Source organism: Podarcis bocagei, assembly GCF_964188305.1.
Source record: "Podarcis bocagei genome assembly, chromosome: 13".
In the NCBI taxonomy this organism is placed as follows: domain Eukaryota; kingdom Metazoa; phylum Chordata; class Lepidosauria; order Squamata; family Lacertidae; genus Podarcis; species Podarcis bocagei.
This window is the reverse complement of record NC_138138.1, coordinates 45366456-45393069: the sequence shown is the minus strand read 5'-3', so window position 1 is coordinate 45393069 and position 26614 is coordinate 45366456. Positions and strand designations below refer to the sequence as shown.

Below are 26614 nucleotides of genomic sequence, written 5' to 3'. Positions count from 1 at the left end.
GCAGCTTCCTGCCTTCCTATTTGTGGAGCACAGGGGGGAGGGAGGAGAGAGAGATTGTGTAGGTAAATTAGAAGAATCAGCCACTCTAGGATGTTTCTGTCACTCCCCCTGCAGAAACAAAAATTGCGAGAGGAGCTGCTGTTGCCTAATGTGAGGTTTTCTTCCTCGAGAGGCTTTGTGGCTTCCATTATCTGCGCTCCGCAGCCAGCCTCGTGCCATCTAACTGCTTCCTTTTTAAGCAACGTCCAGGCGGATTTCTTTGAATGAAAGGATGAGACAAGGAGAAAAGGATGGCAGAGGGGCCAGAAGGCAAGGGGGAGAGAGTAAGGGAAGAAACACCACAGAGAAAACCAGGGTCCTCTTGGCACAAATGTATTTTGGGTGTGGTCTTCCTCAGTGCCAGCAAGTCCCAACTTGGAGATCTAGCGAAGAAGGGGGTGGGGGGTTGTGTGCAGAAGGCAAGTCCTTCTGCCACTCCCTCCTCTTCCATTACTCAACCTCATTCCAGCTTCCAGTCTGGACGTGCAAAGCGGCAATAGGAGCAGCAGCTCAGAAGCTCTGGGAGAAGGAGATAATTCGCAGCCCAGGGAAAGGATGTGAAGGGAAGACGGAGGCAGACAGAGCAAGAGAAGCTTCGCTGGGCTCCAGTCAGAGACCAACTCACCCATGTAAGTCATTGCATTGCAGGTTCAGTCAGGGCGAAGAACCATAAGCAGATTCAGAAGAAGACCACATTGCGATAGTTCAGGTTGGAAGTTTGAGGAAGATAAAGTGGGTAGGAAGTAGCCCAGATCTGGGATAGACCGAAATCAAGGTTGGCGGTTTGGAAGTATGTGTGGCAATGTGTGAGAAGGATGCCAGGGGAAAAAAACACACCCGCAACTCTTTCTCTCTGAGTTACACAAGACAAAATATTGTTTTGCGTATTTTGCATGATGGTTGTTGTCAAAATAAAGGAACAGAAACATTGCACCGCTCTGGAAAATTCCAGTGGAAAATTCCAGGCATTATCAGGAAAAGGGGCTGAAAGTTAAGCTGCCCAGGGTGATAATGCCCTTGTACAAATCCATGGGGAAGCCGCACTTGGAAACCTGTCTATAGTTGTGGCCGACTGATGATAAAATGGATCTCATAAAACTGGAAAAGGGACAGAAAAGGGCTACTCAAATGATTAGGGAATGTGGTGGTAGAGCATCTTGCCCTTGAGGGAAGACTGAAAGCTACTAAGGGAGGGAAAACATGAGGGAGGTTTTTAAAAAATATTTTGCACCCTCTGGGGAATGTGGTTAGAGAGAGGCATGCTCGTGCTTTCTCTCTCTCTCTCGCTCGCGCTCTCTCTCTCTCTCTCTCTCTCTCTCTCTCTCTCTGCAGTAGAAATTGGGGAGCTTGGGAATCAATTGACATTGATTGGCAGGAGATTCAGGAAAGGCAGGAGAAAGCATTTTCAAATGATGACTTTTGAGTGGAAGTTGCTGCCACAGAATGGAGTGACACTGGGCTGCATCCTCAGGGGGCTTTGAAATGGGGATGGTGCAAATTCATGGAGGATGGGTCTGTCCATTGGTATTATTAGCCTTGATGGTTAAATGGAGCTTCCATGTTCGGTTGCAGCTGAATAACAATTCCTGGGATCCAACCATGAGGGAGGGCTGTTGTCTTCCTGCCCTGATTGATGGCTTCCATAAGACATCTGCCATGGCAATGTTGGGAGAGGGAAGATGCTGGACTCTGTGGTCCTTTGACCTGATCGTTCTTATGTTCTTGCATAGGGTGTGACCAAGAAACGGGACCAAGGACAGTGGTGCAGGTGAAAGGGGTGGACCATGTTGTCTAGAGGGTGGGAGCCGTTGTGTGGTATAATACCATAAACAGAATAAAATGCAAGGCTAGGACACAGCTGAAAGGAAGGAGACAGAACCAAGGGGGGGATAGGAGCATAAGGGAGCTGTGGGTGTTTGGGTACCCACAATAATATAATTGTGGAGGCCAGGCACCCACAAAGTCAATGAAAAAAATTGGCCGGGAGAGAAGCAGTTCAGCTCCATCCTCCGCAGCCCAGTCAGCTCAGGCACAGAGACCCGTGGATAGGGGGGAGGGAGGAGAATACAATTGGCCTTCTCTAACACACACACACCAACTCATTATCCCTGATTCTAAAGCTTCACTGGCAGTTGCTTAGATCATCTTCCTCCCTTCCTTCTGTTGCCCCAGCTTTGCTGAAATCCAATTTGCAATCTCCTCAGGACAGGAACATTTCCCTCTAGTTGTCACTCTTCCCTATTGATGGAGTAGTAAAAACATCCCCATCATCACTTCATAGGTACAGGTAAAGGGACCCCTGACCATTAGGTCCAGTCGTGGCCGACTCTGGGGTTGTGGCACTCATCTCGCTTTATTGGCCGAGGGAGCTGGCGTACAGCTTCTGGGTCATGTGGCCAGCATGACTAAGCCGCTTCTGGCAAACCAGAGCAGTGCACGGAAACGCTGTTTACCTTCCCACCGGAGTGGTACCTATTTATCTACTTGCACTTTGATGTGATTTTGAACTGCTAGGCTGGCAGGAGCAGGGACCGAGCAACAGGAGCTCACCCCATCACAGGGATTTGAACCGCCGACCTTCTGATCGGCAAGTCCTAGGCTCTGTGGTTTAACCCATAGCGCCACCCGCCTCCCCTCATCACTTCATAGGCTAACATTAATATTATTGATATTATTGATATTATAATTGTCGTCGTCATGCCCTTCTTCCAAAAGGAACCCGGGACTCTGCACTGCAAGCCATACAAATACACTCAATAATCAAAACATTTTGAAAGTTACAGTGCATACATAAAAGAGAGAGGCCCCTGCCCCAGTGAGCTTACAGTATCAATTTCAGGGAGTGTAATAGACCACAGCAGGAAAGAGAGATGCAGATAAAGCACGAGATGGCTGTGAGCAAAATAGACTGCAATTTGTGGCAGCCAAGGTGGACAGGGGTTAAGGCGCAATTCAGTTCCTCCTGGCTCAAGCTTTTCTTCTTCTTCCTTCCTGACAGGGAGTCCCCAGCCCCTCTTTCCAGTGGTGCCACCAACAACTGCACCCACACCTCTGGAAACAGCACCCTCCTGTCTTCCCCGACCTCCAGTGTGACTGGCATTGTCTTCCTACTCCTGGCTGCCCTTATCGGGCTGCCTGGAAACCTCTTTGTCATTTGGAGTATCCTCTGGAAGATGAAGCCGAGTCACCGCTCAGTCACCTGCCTCCTAGTCGTTAATTTGGCAGTGGCCGATGGGGTCGTGCTTCTCCTCACTCCTTTCTTCATCATCTTCCTCGTCTTCAAGAACTGGCTATTCAGCCTAGCAGTTTGCAAAGGGGTCTACTACCTGTGCTGCATCAACATGTTTGCCAGCATATTCATCATCACCCTCATGAGCGTGGACCGGTGTCTCGCAGTCAACCAGCCCTACTTCTCCCAAGCCATTCGCAAGAAGCACTTGGTGGTCAAGATCCTGTCAGGGATTTGGGTGGCGGCCATTTTGTTATCCATCCCGGCCCTCCTTTTCCGGCAAGTAGTCAAGGACCCCTCAGGGAGGTACATCTGTGAGCCCTGCCACCCTAGGCCGAGCCTGACCATCTTCCACTTCACCTTGGAAACCGTGGTGGCCTTTGTGATACCCTTCACCATCATCGTCGGCTGCTATTCTGCCGTTTTGATCCGCCTCAGGGGAGTGAAGCGGAGACAGGGGGCTCGGACCGAGAAGCTCATTGTCGCCATTGTCATCTGCTTTGCTGTCCTCTGGGTGCCCTACCACATCGTCAACGTGCTCCAGGTAGCTTCTAACTTGTCGTCAGGGCGGACGGCGGAACGACTGGGGCAGGCTTGGAAGAGTGGCAGAGCGGGTGCCACAGCCTTGGCGTTCCTCAGCAGCAGCATCAACCCTGTGCTCTATGTCTTCGTGGCTGGGAACCTCATCAAGACCTCCGGGGCCAACTTCATCGCCCAATTCTTTGAGGGGGCATCCGATGGGCTGGGCAGAAGATCCCAGTCCCACAAAAACCTGGCCAAAGACTTGGTGGTGGTGGCAGGAGCTGCCATGGGCATGGACCAGCAGCCCCTGGAGAGTTGTGATGGGCTGGACAAGGACCAAGAGGGAGGGCCGGGGCTTGGTGGCACAAGAGAGCAACTCGGATACAGACACTCCTAGACTGAATCATGCCAGGTTTCAACACAACATGTAATTTATGCTTTATGAGTCAGTCCTGCCAGCTCAGTATTGTTTACACCAGGTATCTTCAACCTTTTCAGACTCAGGACCAACTTATAATGCAAACATGCATTGGGGGACCCGTTTCTTTACCTTTTGCATAGATTTGCGTGGTGGGAGTGCTCCTGGTGTGATCCACCTTGGATCGAGTCACAACCCACTAATGGGGCCTGACCCACCAGTTGAAGACCAGTAGCTCAGTGACTAACAGCAGCTCCCTGGGGTCTAAAGCAGTGTGTTTCCCCAGCCTGGATGAGAGATGCTCAGCATTCAACCTGGGACCTTCTTAACACAAAGCATGTCCTCTACTGCTGAGCCATCTCCATCTGCTAGGCCTGGCTGTCTTAGCTACTCTTTTTTTGGAAACTTGGCTTCTGGGAAACTCATTGAGACCATGTCCACACTACAAAGCTGCTAAATTACTTCCACAGCTATTGTTCCTTCAACCCAAGTCAGGTTTAATCTGATACTCAGTGCACTAAGCTTAGTCCAATATATATATGTTTTTGCCTTCAGGGCCAGATGTGAAACTTATACAGTGGTACCTCGGGTTACATACGCTTCAGGTTACATACGCTTCAGGTTACAGACTCTGCTAACCCAGAAGTAGTACCTTGGGTTAAGAACTTTGCTTCAGGATGAGAACAGAAATTGTGCTCTGGCGGCGCGGCAGCAGCGGGAGGCCCCATTAGCTAAAGTGGTGCTTCAGGTTAAGAACAGTTTCAGGTTAAGTATGGACCTCCGGAATGAATTAAGTACTTAACCTGAGGTACCACTGTAAAACAAAGGGTGACTCTGGGCATATACAAAGTGTCTCCCTCCTCAATAAATAATTTACACCTGAGGGATTAGAGACAGGGAAGAGCTACACCTCTCAATTCTTAAATTAAGTACAACTTCTATTCTGGAAATGTTGGAGGGCAATAGTATAGAAGTGGGGGAAACGTCGGTGAAGAACTGCTGGTAGATTTGCTGTAGATCAACAAGGTTTTCTGAGTTCCATTTGTTTCACAATAGCAACAGCCTTTCTTATTCCAAATTATTATTATCATTCTATTATTACAAGAGTTAATATACCACTTAGCACTGTGGCCTTTGCTCTCTTTTCCATTGTATTTGTGCTTTAACAGTAAATTGGTACATCCATTTCACAATATTCTTCATTATCCTTCTACATTATTCCACTTCCCCACACACCCTTCCATGGGTTCCTTTTTATTCTTAGTTGTGCTACATATCTTTCTACACCTTCTAGCTGATTTAGCTGCTGTTCCTATATCCAGTCCTACTGGAAGTTTTCCTACTCCTCTCTTATGGTACGTTCATCCTGGTTTCTTACATTTGCAGTCAGCCTCGCTTGCTCCACGTGTTCTATTAACTTATTCTGCCAGTCCTCTTTTGTTGGACTGTTTTTGTCCTTCCACATTTGTGCATAGGCTATTCTGGCCACGGGACGCAGTTGGCGCTGTGGGTTAAACCACAGGGCCTAGGACTTGCCAATCAGAAGGTCGCGGTTCGAATCCCTGTGACGGGGTGAGCTCCAGTTGCTCGGTCCCTGCTCCTGCCCACCTAGCAGTTCAAAAGCACGTCAAAGTGCAAGTAGATAAATAGGTACTGCTCCGGCGGGAAGGTAAACGGTGTTTCCGTGCACTGCTCTGGTTCGCCAGAAGCGGCTGTACGCTGGCTCCCTCGGCCAATAAAGTGAGATGAGCGCTGCAACCCCAGAGTCGGCCACGACTGGACCTAATGGTCAGGGGTCCCTTTACCTTTACCTTATTCTGGCCGCAGCAGTTGCTTAAAGAAAAAAGATTTAATACATTCTTAGAGGTATCTCACCCTCTATTATACCCAAAAGGAACATCTCGGGGGGGGCGGGTCATCCTTAACATCCTTTTTATTTCCCTCAATATTCCTTAGATTTCTTACACCCCCACTGCATGAACACTGTGGCTTTTACAACAAGGTTAGGAAATATACAAGATCGATCAGAATTAACCATAAAATCAGCATAGCCTCCTCAAAATGCCTGCTAAAATAGTCTTCACTAAATGCTTCACTAAGAGAAGGGGCCTGTCAGTCAGGAGGAAGTTCTGCAGAAATGGATGCACAATGCTGAATGCAGAGCCACGGGGGAGAGGGGTTGCTAACAAAAACTCCCTCCAAGATCTCTGTGATCAGGGAGGCATGTAAAGTATCAGATGATTCTTGAGGTACCGTAGACGCAAATTGCTAAAGGCCTTGTAAATTACTCCAAGAACCGTGAACTTGGCCCACTAGCATATGGTCAACCAGTGCAAACTTTTAAGTCTAGCCTTGAAATTTCGCACCAGCTGGACCTTCCAGACCAGTTTTAAGTAAAATGAGAACATGGGAAGCTGACTTATACTGAGTTAGATCATTGGGAACCTCAGGAAACATAGAAAGCAGGCTTGGACCTTGGTCCATCTCACTCAGTATTGTCTACACTGACTGGCAACAGCTCCTCAGGATTTCAGACCAGAAGTCTCTTCCCAGTCCTACCAAGAGAAGCTGGGAGTCCTGGACTTTCTGCAAGCAAAGGATATACTCCACCATTTAGCTACAGCCCTTCCCCAAATTGGGCTGATGAAATCAGGCTTGAATAGGCTGCTGAAATGAGGAAAGTTTTGGGGCAGGTGGGGAACCAACAACAGGTTTTGCGCAGAAAAGAAATGTGAGCTCAGTTCTGGTACTGAAAACAAATTCCTCAGCTCAGATGAGCCCAGATGTGCCTTAATTCTAAAGCCATCTCTCTTTCTAAGCCCCTTTCTAAGCTTTCTTTGCTCCTTGGGGCTGGGGTCACAAAGATGACAAAGGAGACCCCACATTTTTGAAGTTTGCTATGGTGTGAAGGAGATCAGTGTTTTCTAATCAGCGACTCAACTAAGGTTGCCATATTTTACCAAGTTGTTGTTGTAGAGGGGTTTTGTGTGTGTGTGTGTTTTTTAGGAAACCAAAGGTGGTTGGATGAACTGATATTTTTTATATTTCAATGTAAATTATGTTGTTTTCTGTACAGTTTCTCTCCCTCTGCCTCTCTTGTATGTTAAATTGGCATGTTATCCATCTTGATGTGGAATATTTCTAACCTTACAGCAAGGTTTGCTTTTGTTTTTTAATAAGCTAAAATGGGCTAGGGTGTGCCCACAAGGAAAGAGATCTGTAGATCCACTCTGACAAAACCTGCATAGCATTCCTTCACTATCTGCCTGCAGCACAAGTGCCCATTTTTAGAAGTTAAGAGCGGTGAATTCATTCTTGTTTTCTGAAGGCAGCAGGAGCCAGTAGGGGCTTCTACACACAAACACATCTCTATTTCCAAAGTTCATGCTGTGAGCATCATTGCTTTTGCAGCCGAATGGGCACAGCCAAGATGCAGCTATTGCCAACAAGCAGGAGGCAATCCAAGGTTTTCAGAAGGGCTAGAAGGGAAACTCCAAGTGGGGAAACTCCAAAATCAGTCCAATGAGGACTAAGCATGTTCAGTGGCCATGGAATGCCAGCTCATTGCTAGAGGACAGGAAGAAATTAGAATTTGGATGTGAACAGCAGCACTACGTGCCACACATTTTGTTGCAGGTCTCATTTTTGAAACAGTTATTCTGCATGTGAATCCTCCTTTCCATATGCTGAAAAGGAGTAAAAATCCAAAGTACATCAATAGTCCATCCTTATTTGTGTCGGATTGTTTGCAATAATAAACGAAAGATTTCTTGTGAATTGCTGAGATGTGCCCATTTGTTGTTGTTTTAAATGAAACGTCAGTGAAAATTTCAGGTATTGTAAGCAGAGTGAGAGAGAGAGAAAAATACGGATGATATTAGAATTGGGGTCAGCCCTACTGTTAGGCAGAGTGAGGCAGATGCTTTCAGGTACTGTTGACAGTGTAAGACTCGGCTGTCAGTCTGATCAACTTCTGTACAGTGGTACCTTGGTACTTGAACGGCTTAGCTGCTGAACAAATCGGCTCCCGAACGCCGCAAACCTGGAAGTAATTGCTCTGGTTTGCAAACGTTTTTCAGAAGCCAAATATTCGACTTGGCTTCTGCAAGAGTGCAGGAAGCTCCTGCAGCCAATTGAAAGCCACACCTTGGTTTTTGAACGGTTTCAGGAGTCGAACGGACTCCCAGAATGGATTAAGTTCAAGAACCAAGGTACCTCTGTACGTGGAAGGAAGGTTTGTCATCTTGCAGTGTGCCTCAGGCAGCAAAATGTCTTGGACAGCTTTAACTGAAATAAGTGGAGGCTGCTTTGTTAGACTGAATGGGGTACTGCTACACCATTCTCAATCTGCCCTTAACCAGTCCTCACTGTCTGCCTTCCTATTTACATCCAGCTCAGCCCAGTGGGTGACACTGGCTGTCAGCCTCTTCCTCCTGAGTCTCAGCGTTGATCCCCAAGTAGAACTCAGCAGGGAGGAGAATGGATATAAAACTAGTACGAGTTGGCTCTGCTTGCCATTGACTCTGGTGCCACCTACTGTTTGCCTCAATTTCTTCAGACCTTCCAGTTGCAACTGGCACAGATCAGAATTTATTGGGCTCAAGAGCTGACGTACTTCAGTTGCAAAGGGATTATTCATAAGAGAGGAATAGACTCATTTATGGAAGGTATGCCCATCAATGTTACCCATTTTTTCCTGTCAAGATTCATATCCCATCAACACACACACACATGCATATAGAGGAGCTTAAAGCTATAGTTAAAAGGAAAAGGTAAAGGGACCCCTGACTATTAGGTCCAGTCGTGACCGACTCTGGGGTTGCAGCGCTCATCTTGCTTTACAGGCCGAGGGAGCCGGCATACAGCTTCCGGGTCATGTGGCCAGCATGACTAATCCACTTCTGGTGAACCAGAGCAGCGCACAGAAACGCCATTTACCTTCCCACCGAAGCGGTACCTATTTATCTACTTGCACTTTGATGTGCTTTCGAACTGCTAGGTTGGCAGGAGCAGGGACCGAGCAACGGGAGCTCACCCCGTCGCGGGGATTCGAACCACCGATCTTCTGATTGGCAAGTCCTAGGTTCTGTGTTTTAACCCACAGCGCCACCCGCATCCCTAGAGCATGCAATTAAATGACCATATAGCAAACCTCCAGGGACAGAGGCAGTATATCTGTAAATATCAGCTATTGAGGACAAAGGATGGTGGTTCCCTTCATGCTCCGGCTTCCCTTAGGTGACTTGCTGGCTTATGTAGGAAACAGGACTTTGGCATGTTCTAGCAAAGCTTAAGCAACTGCCTTACATTGAGCTGAGGGTCTGCCTGATCTAATGCTGTCTCTAGCTACAGAACTCCTTCAGCTTCCATGCTACCCGTTCTCCCCATTGCAGGTCCCCTTGAGATTGATGGGGGATCTGTTCCCTTGGCTACTTTAAAAGCATGTGGTTGGGTGGGAGGAATGTATGATTTGGCAAAACTGGATTGAGTCAGCTACTTGTGGTTCATTGGTTTCACCTAGGGCCCTTACATTTCGACCCTACTCCAAATCTGAGTGATGAAATACAAGCAATACATCCGTGCTACAACTAGGGCTGGGCAAAGATGTTTTTTTCAGTTCCTCTAAGTTTTGCAGTCTGAAGCTCAGTTCTCCACATTGCAGCATCAATTTAAATTTATTCATTTTTAATTCACCAAACTTTCAGCGCAAATTGCTGACAATGCACACATGTTTATGTGCAGTTTTGCCCAATACGTGTGTGCACATTTCCACAAAGCAGCTTTCCCAAAGATAATGCAATTTTATGTCATTTTCATTAATCTGTGCATTTCTGGGCAACAGTGCCCCAATATATGCACATTTGTACATTAAATGTACATTAAATGTGGGACGCGGGTGGCGCTGTGGGTTAAACCACAGAGCCTAGAACTTGCTGATCAGAAGGTCGGCAGTTCGAATCCCCGTCACAGGGTGAGCTCCCATTACTTGGTCCCTGCTCCTGCCAACCTAGCAATTTGAAAGCACGTCAAAGTGCAAGTAGATAAATAGGTACCACTCCAGTGGGAAGGTAAATGGCATTTCCGTGTGCTGCTCTGGTTCGCCAGAAGTGGCTTAGTCATGCTGGCCACATGACCCGGAAGCTATACACCAGCTCCCTCGGCCAATAAAGCGAGATGAGCGCCGCAACCCCAGAGTCGGCCACGACTGGACCTAATGGTCAGGGGTCCCTTTATCTTTACCTTTACATTAAATGTAGCTGGAGAACTTCACTGCAAAATTCAGGGAAAAAAGAGCAAATTTTGAAGACTGGCTTGCGATCTGCTTCTTGCTTTGGAACATATGAATTAAGTAAGTTTGTTTTCTCGTGTGAACTGAATAGGATTTCTCCCCCATCCCTAGCAGGGATGAGGCACAGCCAAATATTTGCATTCTTTTTAGCAATGCGCCTGTAAGGAGCCGAGCCTCACTGGGCTGAGCACTTGCAGAGTCTCTCAAATGTGAGCTGGTGAACTGGTGCTTGGAGGAAATCAGTGAGAGTTTGCAAGAAGGAGTGTTGTCCCATGTGTGCATGGTGGGTACATGCACAAAGGCTGCATATGGCTATATTCTAACTCCACTGGTGAAGGCTACTTGGTGCTTAATACCAGCTGCTGGGAATCCCAAGTGGGAAGGGTGCTGTGGCACTCACGTCCTGCTTGCAGGCTCTTTGCAAGCATCTGGATGACTGCTGAGTGAGGAGTGCCAGTGTGAGAACAGGGTCAGTGTGCCTTTATTGGACGTTATACCGGAGTGGATGAATCATAGAACTGTAGAGTTGGAAGGGATCACGGGAGTCATCTTGTCCAATCCTGTACAATGCAGGAATCTTTTGCCCAGCATGGGAATGAATGAATGAATGAATGAATGAATGAATGAATGAATCTTTATTTGCATCAGCCATCGGCCATAGCAATAAAACAACAATACGATATACAAAGAATAGAAAGAAAAAGTCAATTATATAAAATACATTTTAGGGTTTTGAATCAATAGTCAAATGTGGATCTTATTCTGATTGCCCCAGCTAAAAACCTTGCAGCCTTTGCTGTCACCTGCTCATCTTGATCTGCCAAGAGAAAGGACACTGTGGCAGTGGTTGGGCGACCTGGAATGGACAATAAAAGAGGGGCGATAATCTCATTCCCAGAAGGGCATGTGCCACCGATTCGGTACTGCCATCTCCACAGGGACATAAACGTTTCTCATGTGGAATCTGTTGGAATCACCCCTCAAGTACAGCCGGTCCAACATGAGACTTGAACCCATGACCCTAAGATTAGGACTTGCACCCTCTACCAACTGAGCTATCCACGAATAATGTTTATATATAGTGGACAGACGAAGAATTGAAAGTTATTACATTTTCTGTTTTGCATTTTAGAATATTCATTTAAACAACCTTAAAATATCAATGACTTCCCTTCTTCTCTTTCCATGGTTCATTTTACATAACATAAATCCCTGTATATTTTATATAAACTAAACCATTCAGTATTCCATTATTACAGCCATCAAAACTTCGAATCAAAAATTATTTAAGCTTCTTAACTCCCTCCCCACACATTCTCTCTTTCTCTTTCTCTCTTTTAATTCCTTTTTCTTTATCTCTTTTTCTCTCTCCTTTCACTCCTCTCTCTTCTCTTTCTCGTTTATGCCTCTGGATTCATGTTTTAGTTTGAACCCTGCCCCCACCAAAAAAAAAAGAATATTTGTATCTTTGTATTTCTCTTTGTAAACTCAAATCAAATTTGTGTTTTTTAAAAAATAAATAAATAAATAAGAGAGTTAGTGTGGTATAGTGGTTAGAGTATTGGACTTGGACCTGAAAAATGGGTTCAAAGCCCCACTCAGCCACAGAGCTCACTGGGTGACCTTGGGCCAGTCACTGCCTCTCAGCCTAACCTACCCCAAAGGGTTGTCTCAGGGATTAAATGTGGAAAGGGAGAAACATGTGTACCACGTTGAGCTCCTTTAAGATAAGGTGAGATATAAATGCAATAAAACAGACCATAGACTGAATGAGCTCTTCTTACAGTCTTCAGGGCAGTCTTGTGGGCCTTCTCTTCTATTAGTGTGTCCTAGTACTCTCAGCATCACCAAGATTTTGGTCTAGTGCCCACCATGAATTCTCACAAGACCTCCAATATAATGCCACTGTGGTACTATGGGGGATTATAATGGCATCTAGACTCCTCCATCGAGCACTAATCAGAGCACTACAAAAAGTTTCAGTCGAGGTCCATCTTAAGAGTTAGAGGTGAAGCTTCCCCAAAAATGGACCCCCAGGAGCTGCCCTAAGGTACCAGGTGCTGACTCTAGCCCTGATCCAGACTAAAATTGCCTAATTACACCAGCATCTTTAAGCTAAAGATGAAAATGTCAGCAGATCCCATCATTGATTTCTGGCTCTCAGATTCTGGGGTCACTTGAAAGCAGGAGAATTCTCCACAGGCAATAAACCTGCTTGGATCACAACAAAATTCGATTTCTTGCCAAGAGTTCTTGCCAAGGGAACAGGAAATGAGTCAGCCGTGAGTCAGGTATTTGTTGGCAGAGACCCGACACAACACCAGGGGGTGCTGTAGTAGAAGCGTCTGGAGGGACAACGGGTTGCGTTGCTGCAAGCAGCAAAGGGATTTCAAGGTTGGGTCATTCTAGGGACAATGTTTCCTAATCTTTATTGCCTAAAGGCTTGTGTGACAAAAAGAGGAATTAGATTCACACCGTTGAAACAATCTGGGTGGCCTAAATATATACATATATTGCCTCACAGGCAGGAATTTGCAAAGGGAACCGTTTCCACATCCGGGGCATGGAAAGAGACTGACAAAATCACACACACAGGTGTACCCGTGTCCCGTAACACTGCTGGAACCTGTAGAGACTGCGGTGGAATGAGAAAGAGCAGCTGGTGTGAGGCACAGACTTCATATTATTTTAGCTATATGTTGGCTGCACCACCAACATCAAACTGCCCTCAGCCGGCCCTCACCTGCCTGCTTTCTTACTTACACCCAGTCCAGGGACTGGTTGTCAACTTCCTCTTCCTTAATCCCACTGTTGTCATGATAGAAGCCCATAGGGAGGAGGATGTGGGCAGAACTGGAATTACTTGGCCCTGCCTGTCATGAACTCTGGCCCAACCTACTGGGGGGCTTCTGGGCCTTCCACCCTACCAGACTCAAGAGGTGCCAGGCTCCACTGCTTAGCTTTGTAGCTGTGCCTTTAACTGGAAGATTTAGAAATCCCCCCCCCATACAAAGGTTGTCAGTGTGCCCCCACTGCCGCCAACATCTGGCTCTACCAAAGGACTTCATATTAGAAGTTTCTGCTTGGAGAGGAGTGCATTACTCTTTCTTTCTTTCTTTCTTTCTTTCTTTCTTTCTTTCTTTCTTTCTTTCTTTCTTTCTTTTTAATTTGTCCTGCACAATGGAGGCAAAAGTATTGGATAAGGGGTGCTTTTTCCTCTGGAGGGAGAATAACAGCTGGGTTGGGGTGCATCTGACTGGAATGGTAAGGGTAAAGCCACCCCCCCCCCTATTTTGATCAATTTTAGACCCCAAGTAGCTATTTTTCAAAACTAAATAAATAAAAAACAAGACATCACATCTAGTTTGCACTTCAGTGTAATCTGGAATATAATACAAACTTAAAGGTGTTGGTGGCAAGGGGAAAACTATGCCAAAATCCAGGTGAGAGAACCCAAGCAGAGATTTAAAATCACAAAACATGCAGCACAGCAAAGTATGGAAATATAGGCCGTTAGATCTTTAAAATATGCCCATCTAAGTTCCTGCCAAAACTCCCCTCTTCCCCTAGCAGAGAAAAAGACCACATGTTTGGGAAGTTTTAAAAATGGTTTACTTACAAATTCTTCAAAGGTCAGTTTCATGTGCTTTTCCACATGCATTCACAAAACACAGGCAGAGAGACTTTGCACCTAATAGCCCCCGTTCTTCAATTGCTAATACCACGGTAAGAAGCCGAAGCAAATGTGCTCTGTTATCTTCATTAGAAAGGGGGATATTACTGCTACCTCCTTTGCCAACCTAGTGCCCTTGAGATGCTTGGAACTACAACTCCCATCAACCCCACCTGGTAAGAGGGGGAGGATCAGTCTAGGTAATTGGAGCCCCTGCCGAGAGGCCTGGTTGCTTTAAAAGGCCCTACCCTCAAGAATGTGTTAGATTTGGAAACTCCCAGACTCTTTGCACCAGCTGCTGTGCTTAAGAAACCTATTGTTTTGACACTTCTGCAATTTAGCATGCCTTATATTGACTGCTGTTTATTTCCTGCACTTGCCTAGCATGTTTTGCACAACGGCTCTCTAACTGTGCCCTTTTTAATCAGACTGCTCTGGAAACGTTTTATCTTATCTGACTCAGGTATGTTAGCAACTGATAAGCAACATTGTCAACCAATAACATCTCAATGCCTAATGCTGTGTCTGTTTTGTCGCAAATTTTTAGCACATTCTAGCATAAGTGACATTGGAAAGCGCTATTTTATTTGGAGCACTGTATTCTGTTCTACAGTTCGTTGATGCTATCCAGATTTGCAGGGCTGACCCAAAACTATTCTTTGCTGCCCTAGGCATAGCAATGCCAGAGAAATCTGATGAAAACAGAAACATGAGCAGAAACTGCTAAGGTTTTCTTATTCATCCCAAGTCCAGAACAGAAACCAACCTATTGAACACAATCAGCACTTGCTGCTGTTGTTTTCAGTCTGCAAATGATACATACCGTATTTTTCGCACTATAGGACGCACTTTTTCCCCTCCAAAAATGAAGGGGAAATGTGTGTGCGTCCTATGGTGCGAATGCAGGCTTTTGCTGAAGCCTGGAGAGCGAGAGGGGTCCGTGCGCACCGACCCCTCTCACTCTCCAGGCTTCAGGAAGCTATCCCAAGTCTTGCAAGCCCGGCGGGATGTCCCGCGGGCTCGCAAGGCTTGCGGGCAGCAGCCTGCACCCAAAAGCTGGGGACAGCGGGGAGGTGCAGAGCCGCCACCCCGCTATTCCCCGACCTGATCTGGAGGCTGGCGGGGGGAGAAGCAAGCCTGCTTCTCCCCCCCCAGCCCCACAAGCTCGGGGGATAGGGGGATGGCGAAGCGCCGCCATCCCGCTATTCCCCGACCTGATCTGGAGGCTGGGGGTGGGAGAAGCAAGCCTGCTTCTCCCCCCCACCATCCCCACAACCTCCAGATCAGGTCGGGGAATAGCGGGATGGCAGCGCTCCGCCATCCCGCTATTCCACGACCTGATCTGGAGGCTGGGGGTGGGAGAAGCAAGCCTGCTTCTCCCCCCCCCACCATCCCCACAACCTCCAGATCAGGTCGGGGAATCGCGGGATGGCAGCGCTCTGCCATCCCGCTATTCCACGACCTGATCTGGAGGCTTGCTTCTCCCACCCCCAGCCTCCAGATCAGGTCGCGGAATAGCGCGCCATTCCCGCTGTCCCCCGACTTGGTTTGGAGGCTGGCGGAAGGCTTCGGCATGGCTCTGAGTCCCGTTCTGGGGGAGGGGGAAGCTCGGGCTTCCCCGCCCCAGCCCCGCGCCTGGCGGGGGGGGGGGGATAATTTTTTTTCCCTTTATTTCCCCCCCCCCCAAATCTAGGTGCGTCCTATGGACCGGTGCGTCCAATAGTCCGAAAAATACGGTAATTGATTACTCCCAAAGTTTGCATCATGTTTGCGTTGTAATGAATTGGGCAGAATAATGTAATGACAAAGTAACTGACACAAATAATTATGTAGGTGATGTATTTTTTTCCACAGCAGATAGTGAGACAAATAATATGAGATCCAGCGTCGAGGGCCTTCTGGAGGTTCCCTCCCTGCGAGAAGTGAGGTTACAGGGAACCAGGCAGAGGGCCTTCTTGGTAGTGGCACCCTCCTTGTGGAACGCCCTCCCATCAGATGTCAAGGAAATAAACAACTATCTGACTTTTAGAAGACATCTGAAGGCAGCTCTGTTTAGGGAAGTTTTTAATGTTTGAAGTTTTATCGTGCTTATAATATTCTGTTGGGAGCCGCCCAGAGTGGCTGGGGGAACCCAGCCAGATGGGTGGGGTATAAATAATAAATATAATTTAATAATAATAATAATAATAATAATAATAATAATAATAATAATAATAATAAAATCATCATCTTCAAGGGCAGCCTCATGCAGATCACACTGCAGTCATCTAACCTGGAGGCTACCAGAATGTGGATCATTATGCCCAGAAATAGCCCCAGCTGAAGTTGCTGAAATGCACACTATATAACTGAGGCTGCCTGATTCTCTAGTCACAAAGCTGGATCTAAGATTGCGAGCCCGTTCTTTTGCAGGAGGAATGAAACGGCACCCCAAAGAGGTGGAACACGGTGGCTCTACCTCCATCCCTCTCACTTCTTCACCTTTCCGGCCCGGTGGCTAACCCCATCGCCAGAAGCGCTTCCTCCCATCACTTACTCAACTCTTGTGAAACTTGTCAGCTCACTTCCTCTTGGGGGTCCGTGGAAGTCATTAAGAAAGCAAGCGAGGCAACAAACAAACAGACCCACATTCACCACCTCTGCAAGTGGTGATATGCAAATATAGAAACGAGACGAGCCTCGGGGCACAGACAGCTGGAGAAGTCGGTGGCAGACAGAGAGATTTCAAAGTCCGAAAGGGTAAGAGGGGCTGGCGGGTTCTTTGGAGAAGGACTGTAGGTCAATGGCAGAGGAGCTGCTTTGCGTGCACAAAGTCCCATGTTCAATCCATTGGAATTTCTAGGTAGGGATAGGAGAGACTCCCCTGTCCCCAAAAACCCTGGAAAGAGGATGCAAGTCCGTGGAGAGCCGACTGAGCTAGATTGTCTGATTTAGTATAAGGCAGTGTTTCCTTTGGTGTCCCTGTAATGAGACAACAATCAGAGTGAAAAGCAGGAGGCATCCTTAACAGGGCATAACTTAAGCCAGGCAGAATCGCTGCAGTGGGAATTTACAGGGACCTTTCTCAATGGCAGGTGCGGTTCTGGAAGATGTGAAGCCATGACAAAAAATGAAGGGTTCCTTTGACCATGTCTGGCATGCATGTTATTATTGGTTGGTTGGTTGGTTGGTTGATTAGACTGTTTATTCCGCCTTTTCTCCAAGTGCACAAAGGGTGTGTGCAAGATAGTCTCCCATCCTTATCTCCACAACAACCCTATGTGGTAGGACAGCCTGCTGAGACAAAGAGCTATAGTCACCCATGGCTATGTAGGGATCTGAAACACTTTACCACCACAACTCACTAGAATAGTTCTCCTTAGTCCTTTTTCAGCTCCCCCCCCCTTACATTGCTTAAATAAAGTAGTGATTTGGGTAAGGGGTTGTGGGGACGAGCATGCTAGATTCCCCCCCCCCGGTTGTTTTCATCACCTCGAAAATTAATGAACCATAATTTTGACAAATTCATCTGCTGCTCGGTTAGTTGGACCAAAATATATCTGACCAAAATATTTTAAATTTAATTGCTGTGGGTTTTTTCACTATTTTCAGTGGCTTAATCTGTGGTTTAATGAATTGACTAAGTATCTGAAGCTGTACCTGTTTCTAATCTGTACTGTGGCTTCAGTCCTATATACCCTAACCCCAGCAAACACTGGGTTGCATCCATACATTTAAAGCACATGATTTCACACACACACACCTTGAATCCTGGGAACTGTAGTTTGTTAAGGGTGCTGGGAATTGTAGCTCTGTGTGAAGCCAAAACTACAGTTCCCAGGAGTCCATGTGTTTTACATGGATGGTGTGGATGTGACCACTGACACATGCCTCTGAGATGGGGCGGTGGGGAAATTCATTTGTTTCCATTTAAAACCAAACTTACATAATTTTCATTTTCCGAAACAATATGCAGACTGAAACACAGTCATCCTCCAAAATTAACACCTCTTCAGATTTAGCAAGGTCATTATCCAGCTACATAATGTGTGCGTCGGTGAATGTGCTTGGATAAAATATGCCTATATTCATGAACCCAACACATATTCGGGAAAATTGCTTTGCAAAAATGTGAATATTAAGCAAGATTGAAAAATTCAGACAAGAATGCTGAAAATTTTTCAGGAGGACTTCGTTTGGGCAGGGTAAAAATATACATTGTAAACTGACAAGGAAATGTGGAGAAGTGACCTTAAGACTGAAAAAAAAATAATGAGAAACTGGAAGAAACAAAAATTTACATATTCACTCATCACCCCTCTAAGCCATTAAGAGGTTTCGCCTAATGTTCAACTGATATCTATCCTCCTGAAACTTTAAGCACATGTCAATCCAGCTCCAACCTCTTGCACTAGCAGAGAACAACCTCTCCTTTGCACAGGTGGAAAGATCTGTCAGATTCTCTTCTCTCAGTTTCTCAGGGTTCCCCGCCCCCAACCCCCCCCCTCAATTTTGCTATTTCTTTTTACTAAGTCCTCGTGAAAATTCTCCAGCATTTTAGTGTGAATTTTTCTCTAATAAACATATTTGTATGCAGTTTTGACTAATGCACTCATGTCTGCAAGCAAATTCTCCTGATGCACTTTTGTATCTTGTTTTCATTAATATATTCATTCTTCTCTATACTTCCCCCCAACATACTGTATGCATTATTGTGAATGTTCTTTAGTTGGAGAACAGCATTTTGTATAAGTGAGAATTCTGAAGGTTGGCTGTGTTTTGCTTCTCATGTTATTTCAGAAAGTGCCAATGTGATAAATTCAGATTTAAATGTGAACCAAATTGAATTTCCCTTTCATCCCTAGACCCCCAGGGATCTGGAGTACCGTCCTCTCCCCTCTTAGTCTTCCCTCCTCCGGGCTAAATAAGCTCAGTTCTGTCACCCTTAACTCAGAGAACTTTGTTTCCATACCACTGACAATCTTTATTGCCCTCCTTTGAAGCTATTTCAATTTGTCTACCTCTTCCTTAATTCGCCAGAACTAGACACAGCAGCTCTCTGTCTTCACCCATTTTTCTTGTTGTCTTCCTCTCAGGCCAGTCCTTGGAGAGTATTTGGCATGCTACTAAAGTCACATCCCTGTACTCCTAAATGGGTGAAATCTCATGCTCCCATCCCTAGACTGTATTTGTCTGTTTGTGTTTGTGTTTTCATTATATTTCCCCTCCACCCTAAGGTCCCAGAGAGGGCTAACAACAATTAATACAACTTATAGTCACAAAAATAGGGTGGGTCCTGAAATATACACATCTCAGCTGTCAAAAGCCAGGGTAAAAAGGAAGTTTACTAACTCTCAACCCTCCACTTTTAATTGAAGTGGCTGCTTTTAATTCAGAAGCTACTTTTCTTTTCTTTTTAATAATATAATAATTTAATACTAATTTATTATTCATACCCTGCCCATCTGGCTGGGTTTCCCCAGCCACTCTAGGCAGCTCCCAACAGAACACGATAAAACAGCAAACATTAAAAGCTTCCCTAAACAGGGCTGCCTTCAAATGTCTTCTAAACGTCAGATCATTGTTCATTCTCTGGACATCTGATGGGAGGGTGTTCCACAGGGCAGGCACCACTACCAAGAAGGCCCTTTGCCAGTAGTAGTAGTAGTAGTAGTAGTAGTAGTAGTAGTAGTAGTAGTAATTACATGGAACTGACCATCAATATTATTGCTAGTCTGACCTCACCTCACTTAAAGTCCAACATATTCATGTGCATTTTCACATGAAGGAATACACATCAGAAGTACTCCCGTGTGTTAAATAGGAGATGGCAAAGGCCATCTGTGTATGCTTAGTGCACTCTTGTCACGGGGGGGGGAGGCTTAGCCTTTCTAAAAGCAGGTTCTAAGTGACAATAACCTGATTCAGTTTCAGCTTTGACAGGTATCATTTGGGGGTGAGGGAGGATGCCCTGAATTTTTGGTTCTTGCATGGAGAAACCACAAAGCCCACACATTCTGGAGAAAGAAGAACGGATGTGATAAGAACCACATGACGTGGCATACCGTAACCCCAGGGAATTTACTTGCCATGAATGCTACAATTTTCCTGCCAGCAAACAGCTAGAGAGCAGTCTTGACTCATAGAACATTGGGACAGACAGACCTTAGAAACAGCATTCAACCCGCGTTTGAGTTCTGCTACAGGTGTTTAGTGTACACTACCCTTCTCCTGGGTGGGCAACCTCAGGCATTGGGCCCAAATACACCCCTCTAGGCCACACATCCTTCCCAGACACACACCACACCAATCTTGCTTCAATCCCTCATTGAGCACTTTGATCTGGCTGGAATGTGGCCTTGGGCTCTGATAATGCCTTGTGTTTCTCTGAATGTGTTTGTCTCATGCTATGTCTCATGGAGCCCTTATCCAGGGATGCAGGTGGCACTGTGGTCTAAACCACTGACCCTCTTGGGCTTGTCGATCAGAAGCTCGGCAGATCGAATCCCCGCAAACGGGGTGAGTTCCCGTTGTTCTGTTCCAGCTTCTGCCAACCTAGCCCTTCGAAAGTACGCCAGTGCTAGTAGATAAATAGGTACTGCTGAGGCAGGGAGGTAAACGGTGTTTATGTGCGCTCTGGTTTCTGTCATGGTGTCCCGTTGTGCCAGAAGCAGTTTAGTCATGCTGGCCACATGACCTGGAAAGCTTTCTGTAGACAAAGGCCTGCTCCCTTGGCCTGAAAGCGAGATGAGCGCCTCAACCCCATAGTCACCTTTGACTGAAATTAACTGTCCAGGAGTCCTTTACCTTATCAAGGTAAACCCAACATATTTGTTGGAACATTGGTACTATGAGCAAACAAACCATTATGGTGCAAATCAAATATGATACAAATGTGATACATAGATATACAATCTATGTCTATTGTATTTATCTGTCTGTACACACAGAGAGAGACACACCTACTGAGGTTCTAGCACTGATCAGAATGGGTGTTTGCACTTAATCTTTTATCTATGGGTTATCTATACCCAACAAGATCCCCCCGCAGCTGCTTTTAACTTCCGAGAGGAAAAGGCACCACTGATGCAACGTTTTTGCTCCATTGTTGCAGGGCAAACACAGAAAGGGAAATGGGAAACGATGGAGCTCCTCTCCAAGAAGAGTCTTGGTAGAGGGGCATGCATAAACACACCCCTATGCACTCCTGTGCATACACACACACACACACACTTCCCCCTTTCTCCCATCGCAAAACAGTTGCCTCACCATTTATGTAAGAACTGCAAGGAAGTTGCTTCATGGGCTTTAAAGAAACTAGAAGTCTTTGTTCTTTTAGTCGAAGGGAGCATCGGACGTCACTGTCGATTCAGGTGGCACATCCTCTATGAAAGTCCATTGCTGCAGGATGGGGGCAGCAATCACGAAATATTTTGCTCCGCTAGATTTGAAGCCTGCCCCCTTGAAGCAAAGCTCAATGGCTTAAGAGTTTTGTGCTCCAAGTATAGCAGAAAGAGCAGATCAACGGGCAATTCTATTACTTATTTATTTCTACGCATTGCATTTCTGTCCCACCTTTTCTTCAAGGAGCTCAAGGTAATATCCATGGTTCTTCCCCCCCCCCCACCATTTAATACTCAAAATGACCTTGCGAATTAGGTTAGGCTGAGGGGTGGTGACCAACCTGAGGTCACACCCAGTGAGCTTCATGCCTGAGGAACAGCTCCAGCCCACCCATTAGGCAAGGTGAAGCAACCCCCTCAGGTGGCAGCAGATCCCAGTGTAGATCTTTGTTCCCTGCTTGATCCTATTGTACAACTTCATTCACACCTTCATCCCTGGCAGGGAGGGAATTTGCATTTTGTGGTCCGCCTTAGGTGCCAAAATATATTCGGCTGTCCCTGCTGAGCAGGGATTTGAACACCTCGTCTCCCAGGTCCTAATCCGACGCTCTAGCAACACCCCACTGGACAGCATCAAGCCTCCATCCCACAAGTCCCTGGCTTCCTGGGCTTGGCTGGCTGGCAGCAGGTGAAGTAAAAGTGCCCCCCTGGCTACTCTGATTAGCCTGCTAACACCCAGAAAATAAGGAGACAACTCTCCCTTCCCTTGAACTCTGTATGAACTTGTGACGGAGAAGTCAGTATCAAAGAGTGAAACAGCTTAAGGAGAGGCAGCAAGCAACAGCAGCATCTGCAAGAGAGGTAGCACAATGCCCCCCTGACCAGTCCCATGCTAAAAGAAATTAATAATAATAATAATAATAATAATAATAATAATAATAATAATAATAATAATAATAATAATTTATACCCAGCCACTCTGGGTGGCTTCCAACAGAATTTTAAAATACAATAGTCTGTTATACATTAAAAGCTTCCCTAAACAGGGCTACAAAACCTCAAGGAAGCTCCTGTTTAAATATCCTAGCTCTGAAGTATGGAGAGCTCCTGGTCAGTGTGCACACCACCAGGTTGGGTGAACCCAGTGGTCTGGCTCTATCGAGGGGGATAACTTCTCAGGTTCCAGCCCAAACGCCACCAGTTCGGCCCATCAGCAAGCTGAAAGTTCATATTAAAAGCAATGCTCTGCAAGTAGAGAGCAACAACCAAATCAGATAGGGCTTCAGGCAAGCCTTTTAGCTTATCAGCAATTAGCACCTGGTGTCAAGAGCAAGTTTGGGAGCAGTGGGGGGAATCAGGCATGGGTGCGGTCATGCTCTGCAACCCTGTAGAAATGTTTTCTGCCTCGAGTGTTGTTTTGCTCAGTCTTTTTGGAGAGCAAACCAAACTGAGCCACTATCGCTACAGCAAGAAAGACTCGAACCTTTCCACTCATTGTGCATCCTTAACCGGCTTTGGGAACCAAGGAAAACAGACTTTTGTCTGGTAACACTAGCATGTGCATGGTTACATTTAGCAGCCGCTTTGCACGAAAGAGAAAATAGTCTCAAAGCTGCTAGATCCTAATCAAGCTCTGGTCCAAGTGTGACTCGCGAATAAAATGTGTGCCCGCAGTCATAAAATTCTGCTGATGTTTCTCTCCCTTCTTCTTCCCTACACAGTTCTTCCACTGCTGTCTGCCACCCAAGAGGACCATGAGCACTTCCAACATCACCCAGAATGCAACATCAGCGCTATCGCCCTTGCCAGGCGCGGCGGTTGGCCTAACTGTGCTCTCTCTCGCCTTCATTCTGGGCTTCCCTGGCAATGCTTTTGTGGTTTGGAGCGCAGGCTGTGTTGTCCGCAAGCGTACGGTCACATGCCTCCTCATCCTTCACCTGGCCATAGCTGACTTGGCAGTGCTGCTCACGGCGCCCGTATTCCTGCGGTTTCTAAGCGCTGGGAACTGGGAACTCGGCGAGGCGGTCTGCAAAGCCTGCCATTACATCTGTGGGGTCAGCATGTACGGCAGCGTGTTTCTCATCTCCCTCATGAGCTTGGACCGCTGCTTAGCTATCTCCAAGCCCTTCATCTCACAGAAGATACGCACCAAACGTACCACATGGCTTCTGGTTTTGGCAATTTGGTTGGCTGCTGTTTTCTTGGCCATCCCTGTACTTTTCTACAGAAAGGTGATTTTTTGGAGAAATAGGTATATTTGTTTAATCCTTCATCCCACAACCAATCATTTGATCTTCCACAATCTCTTCGAAACCATCACTGGGTTTGTGGTGCCTTTTGTTGCCGTGCTCTACAGCTACGGAAACATCGGCCTACGGCTGAAGGAGACCCGTTTCCGTCGGAAACGCCGTACAAACCACCTCATTGGACTTATCGTGCTGGCCTTTACTATTTTCTGGCTCCCTTATCACATAGTGAACCTTCTGGATGTGGCTGCTGTGTGGAGCGGCTCTGAAAATGTCAAAAAAGCTGCTAAAATGGCTAGGCCGACCTTGGTGGCTCTCGCCTTCTTCAGCAGTAGCGTCAACCCCATCCTTTACGCCTTCAGCGGCAGCTCTTTCATTCGGTCAGCCGGCTTCGGATTCATGGCCAAACTCTTTGAAGGAACTGCCTCAGAAGTGTCCAGCTACAGGCGTGGTACCAGCCGGGACCATCAGTACCAGGCAGACGCCAAGTTGGCCACCTTAAATAATGTGAGTCCCGAGTCTATGACCATGTCTACTAACCCAGTGGAGAATGGATCATCTCGAGAACATGAAGATACTTTTAAACCTCTCAAGTCACCTTGAAAGCCTACTGTTTTGTGGAGTGGCGTGGATTCTGTACATGCACAAATGGATTGTCTGACCCATCGTGGTTTCATATTGCGTGCTAGAAATGGCCTCTCTTTCCATCCCTCCCCCAGTTACCCTTTATCTGAGATACGCAGGTCCCACACATCTGTAATCTGCTGTGTGGCATGAAGATTTCATTTGGAGGCACACAGCTGTCGTATTGAGATTTCCTTCAAAGCGCTCGCTCTCAGGCCTAGCAACCAGCTTCCTCGAAATATTGCGTGCCCAGCACCTCAAAACTGTGACGCCCTAACTGAAAATGCATTACAGAAGCTACATAGGACTTTTTGATTATTCAGTACAAACATTTAGGCACCATAAATGGACAGAGTTTGCTTAAAAAGCAAGGTCTACAGGTAGCCAAAGAGAGGGCATTGAACATATGGAGTGTCTCACATACCACATTAGCCCACCTAAGCATCTAGGGGTTGTAGCTGTACTCTAAGTTAGAGTAGACCAACTGAAACAAAGGTGCCTTAATTAGCCATGCTCATTTATTTCAATGAGTCTACTCTGAACATGACTCAAATTGGTCACAAACCCAAATTGCTGTATTGGCACTTCCTCTCTCTTTGCACATGCTGAAACCTGGCCTCCAATCTTTTAAAAGTTGTTCTTACCTCACAAAATATGCTTCAGTTTTTCTATCTCATCCTCAGGGTGCTTTAGAATTTATGATTTCAGTGGGTATACGGAGGGTCAAGCTTACCTTAACAGTGAAAGGTGAAAAGATGTATTTGTGGGTAGTATTAACTAAGCTTTACTAAGAGCAGACCCATTAAAATTAATGGACCTAAATTAGTCGTATTCGTTAATTCCAGTGAGTCTACGCTGAATAAAAGTTAGATTTGTTTGATTTACTTCAATAAAAGCTTTTCTTAAATCATCATCATCAATTCAATAGGCATAACAGAAGTACAAAAAATTCAGTGCAGTACATCCGATGGAGACTTAACATTCTTTCAAACTTGCCATATTTCCAAAAGTGAAAATTTGGACAGAAAAGTTGTTTCCCCATACATTTCAGCTGCTTTGCAAAAATTTCACCCATTTTTGAAAGACAAATCCCAGCTATGTCTGGGAAATATCGGGTGTATAGCAGCCCCAGAAAATACTCAAGACCATTAGGAAAACCAGTTTTCCCATTGTACCACGGAGAGGGAGTCGTATGTGACTGTATTTATTGTATATAAGGCAAAATCGGGGGACTGGGAGGGAGTTTGCACTACCCTGACTGTCTCACTTCCTCCCCGTTTTCCGTCCTCATAAGCAACAGTGATGCACCTGCCCAGAATTATGCATAGTTCCACCTGGTGAGCCACTTCTGCTTTGCGCATTTAGAGGAAAGCCTAGCTGAGGACATCGCAAGGCTTTCAGGAACTGCTGGCATCTGTGGAGGTTATAGATTGCAGATCACCAGAGAGTGGATTTCTAGAATGAAAGCAGGGACACTCACAAGCAGCCCTCAATCCCTTTGAAGTAAGAATGGATGGAACCATTAATTTCGAGTCTGTTTTCAGTTTTACATGTGCTAATTCATAAATCCTTTCTATGCTGCATCTGCATCAATCGGCATTAAAAAAAGCAACCAGTCTGTAAGGAAATCTGTATTTGAATACACACTTAAATATGATTATATCAAAAAATACATATTTAATCTCAATGTACACACTGTTGAACACATTTTATAATAAAATATGTATTTTAAAACATGCTTCGATGGGCTTTTTGCTATCTGTGTCGCAAAATTTGGAGAGGTGCAAATTCTGACAAATAAGTATTTGTATATCCATAGTATTAATCTGTGAGGAAAGGTGGTGGTCAGTTCACTTAAAAGCATGGAATGAACAAATTTCTCATCTATCCCTTATTGAAAGAAAGGTACATGCAACAAAAACCCGTTTCACAGATTTCACAAAATTTCACAAAAATGTGATCCCTACATTGAAAAGGTGGCAATAGAGTCTTGGAAAAGCCAAGCCCTTTCCAGCCCTCTCAGAGGCAAGGAAGACTCCACCCCAGGCCTGTAGCTAGGGGGCAGTGAGGAAGGACCCCACCAGGGGCACAGGCAGGGGGGTGCAAAATCAGCTAAGAAATATAATTAAGTATTGGATTTTCTGTGAAAGAATTCATTACAAGGTGAAGTGCGTAAGGAATTGAATGGATGGAGGGGGTAGTTAGAGGAGAGGCAGAAAGAAGAGCTAATTTGTCTGTGGCTAGGGGGCACA

General features: G+C 46.0%; 1 protein-coding gene across 3 annotated transcripts; it reads left to right on the top strand.

The window, feature by feature from the left end:
- The first annotated feature begins 163 nt into the window (after positions 1–163).
- LOC308572106 (leukotriene B4 receptor 2-like) lies at positions 164–26098 on the top strand. Of its 3 annotated transcripts, none has more exons than XR_014001629.1 (3): positions 16618–16909; positions 23214–25699; positions 25740–26098. XR_014001629.1 is itself a non-coding variant. In XM_081167992.1 (2 exons), coding segments are annotated over exons 1-2 (1152 nt in total). In that variant the 5' UTR covers positions 164–666; the 3' UTR covers positions 4188–4740. The 3 variants fall into 3 exon arrangements, 1 of the variants encoding a protein (XP_081024118.1); XR_014001630.1 differs by lacking the exon at positions 16618–16909 and adding an exon at positions 19623–20668; XM_081167992.1 differs by lacking the exons at positions 16618–16909; positions 23214–25699; positions 25740–26098 and adding exons at positions 164–668; positions 3038–4740.
- The last annotated feature ends 516 nt before the right edge of the window (positions 26099–26614 follow it).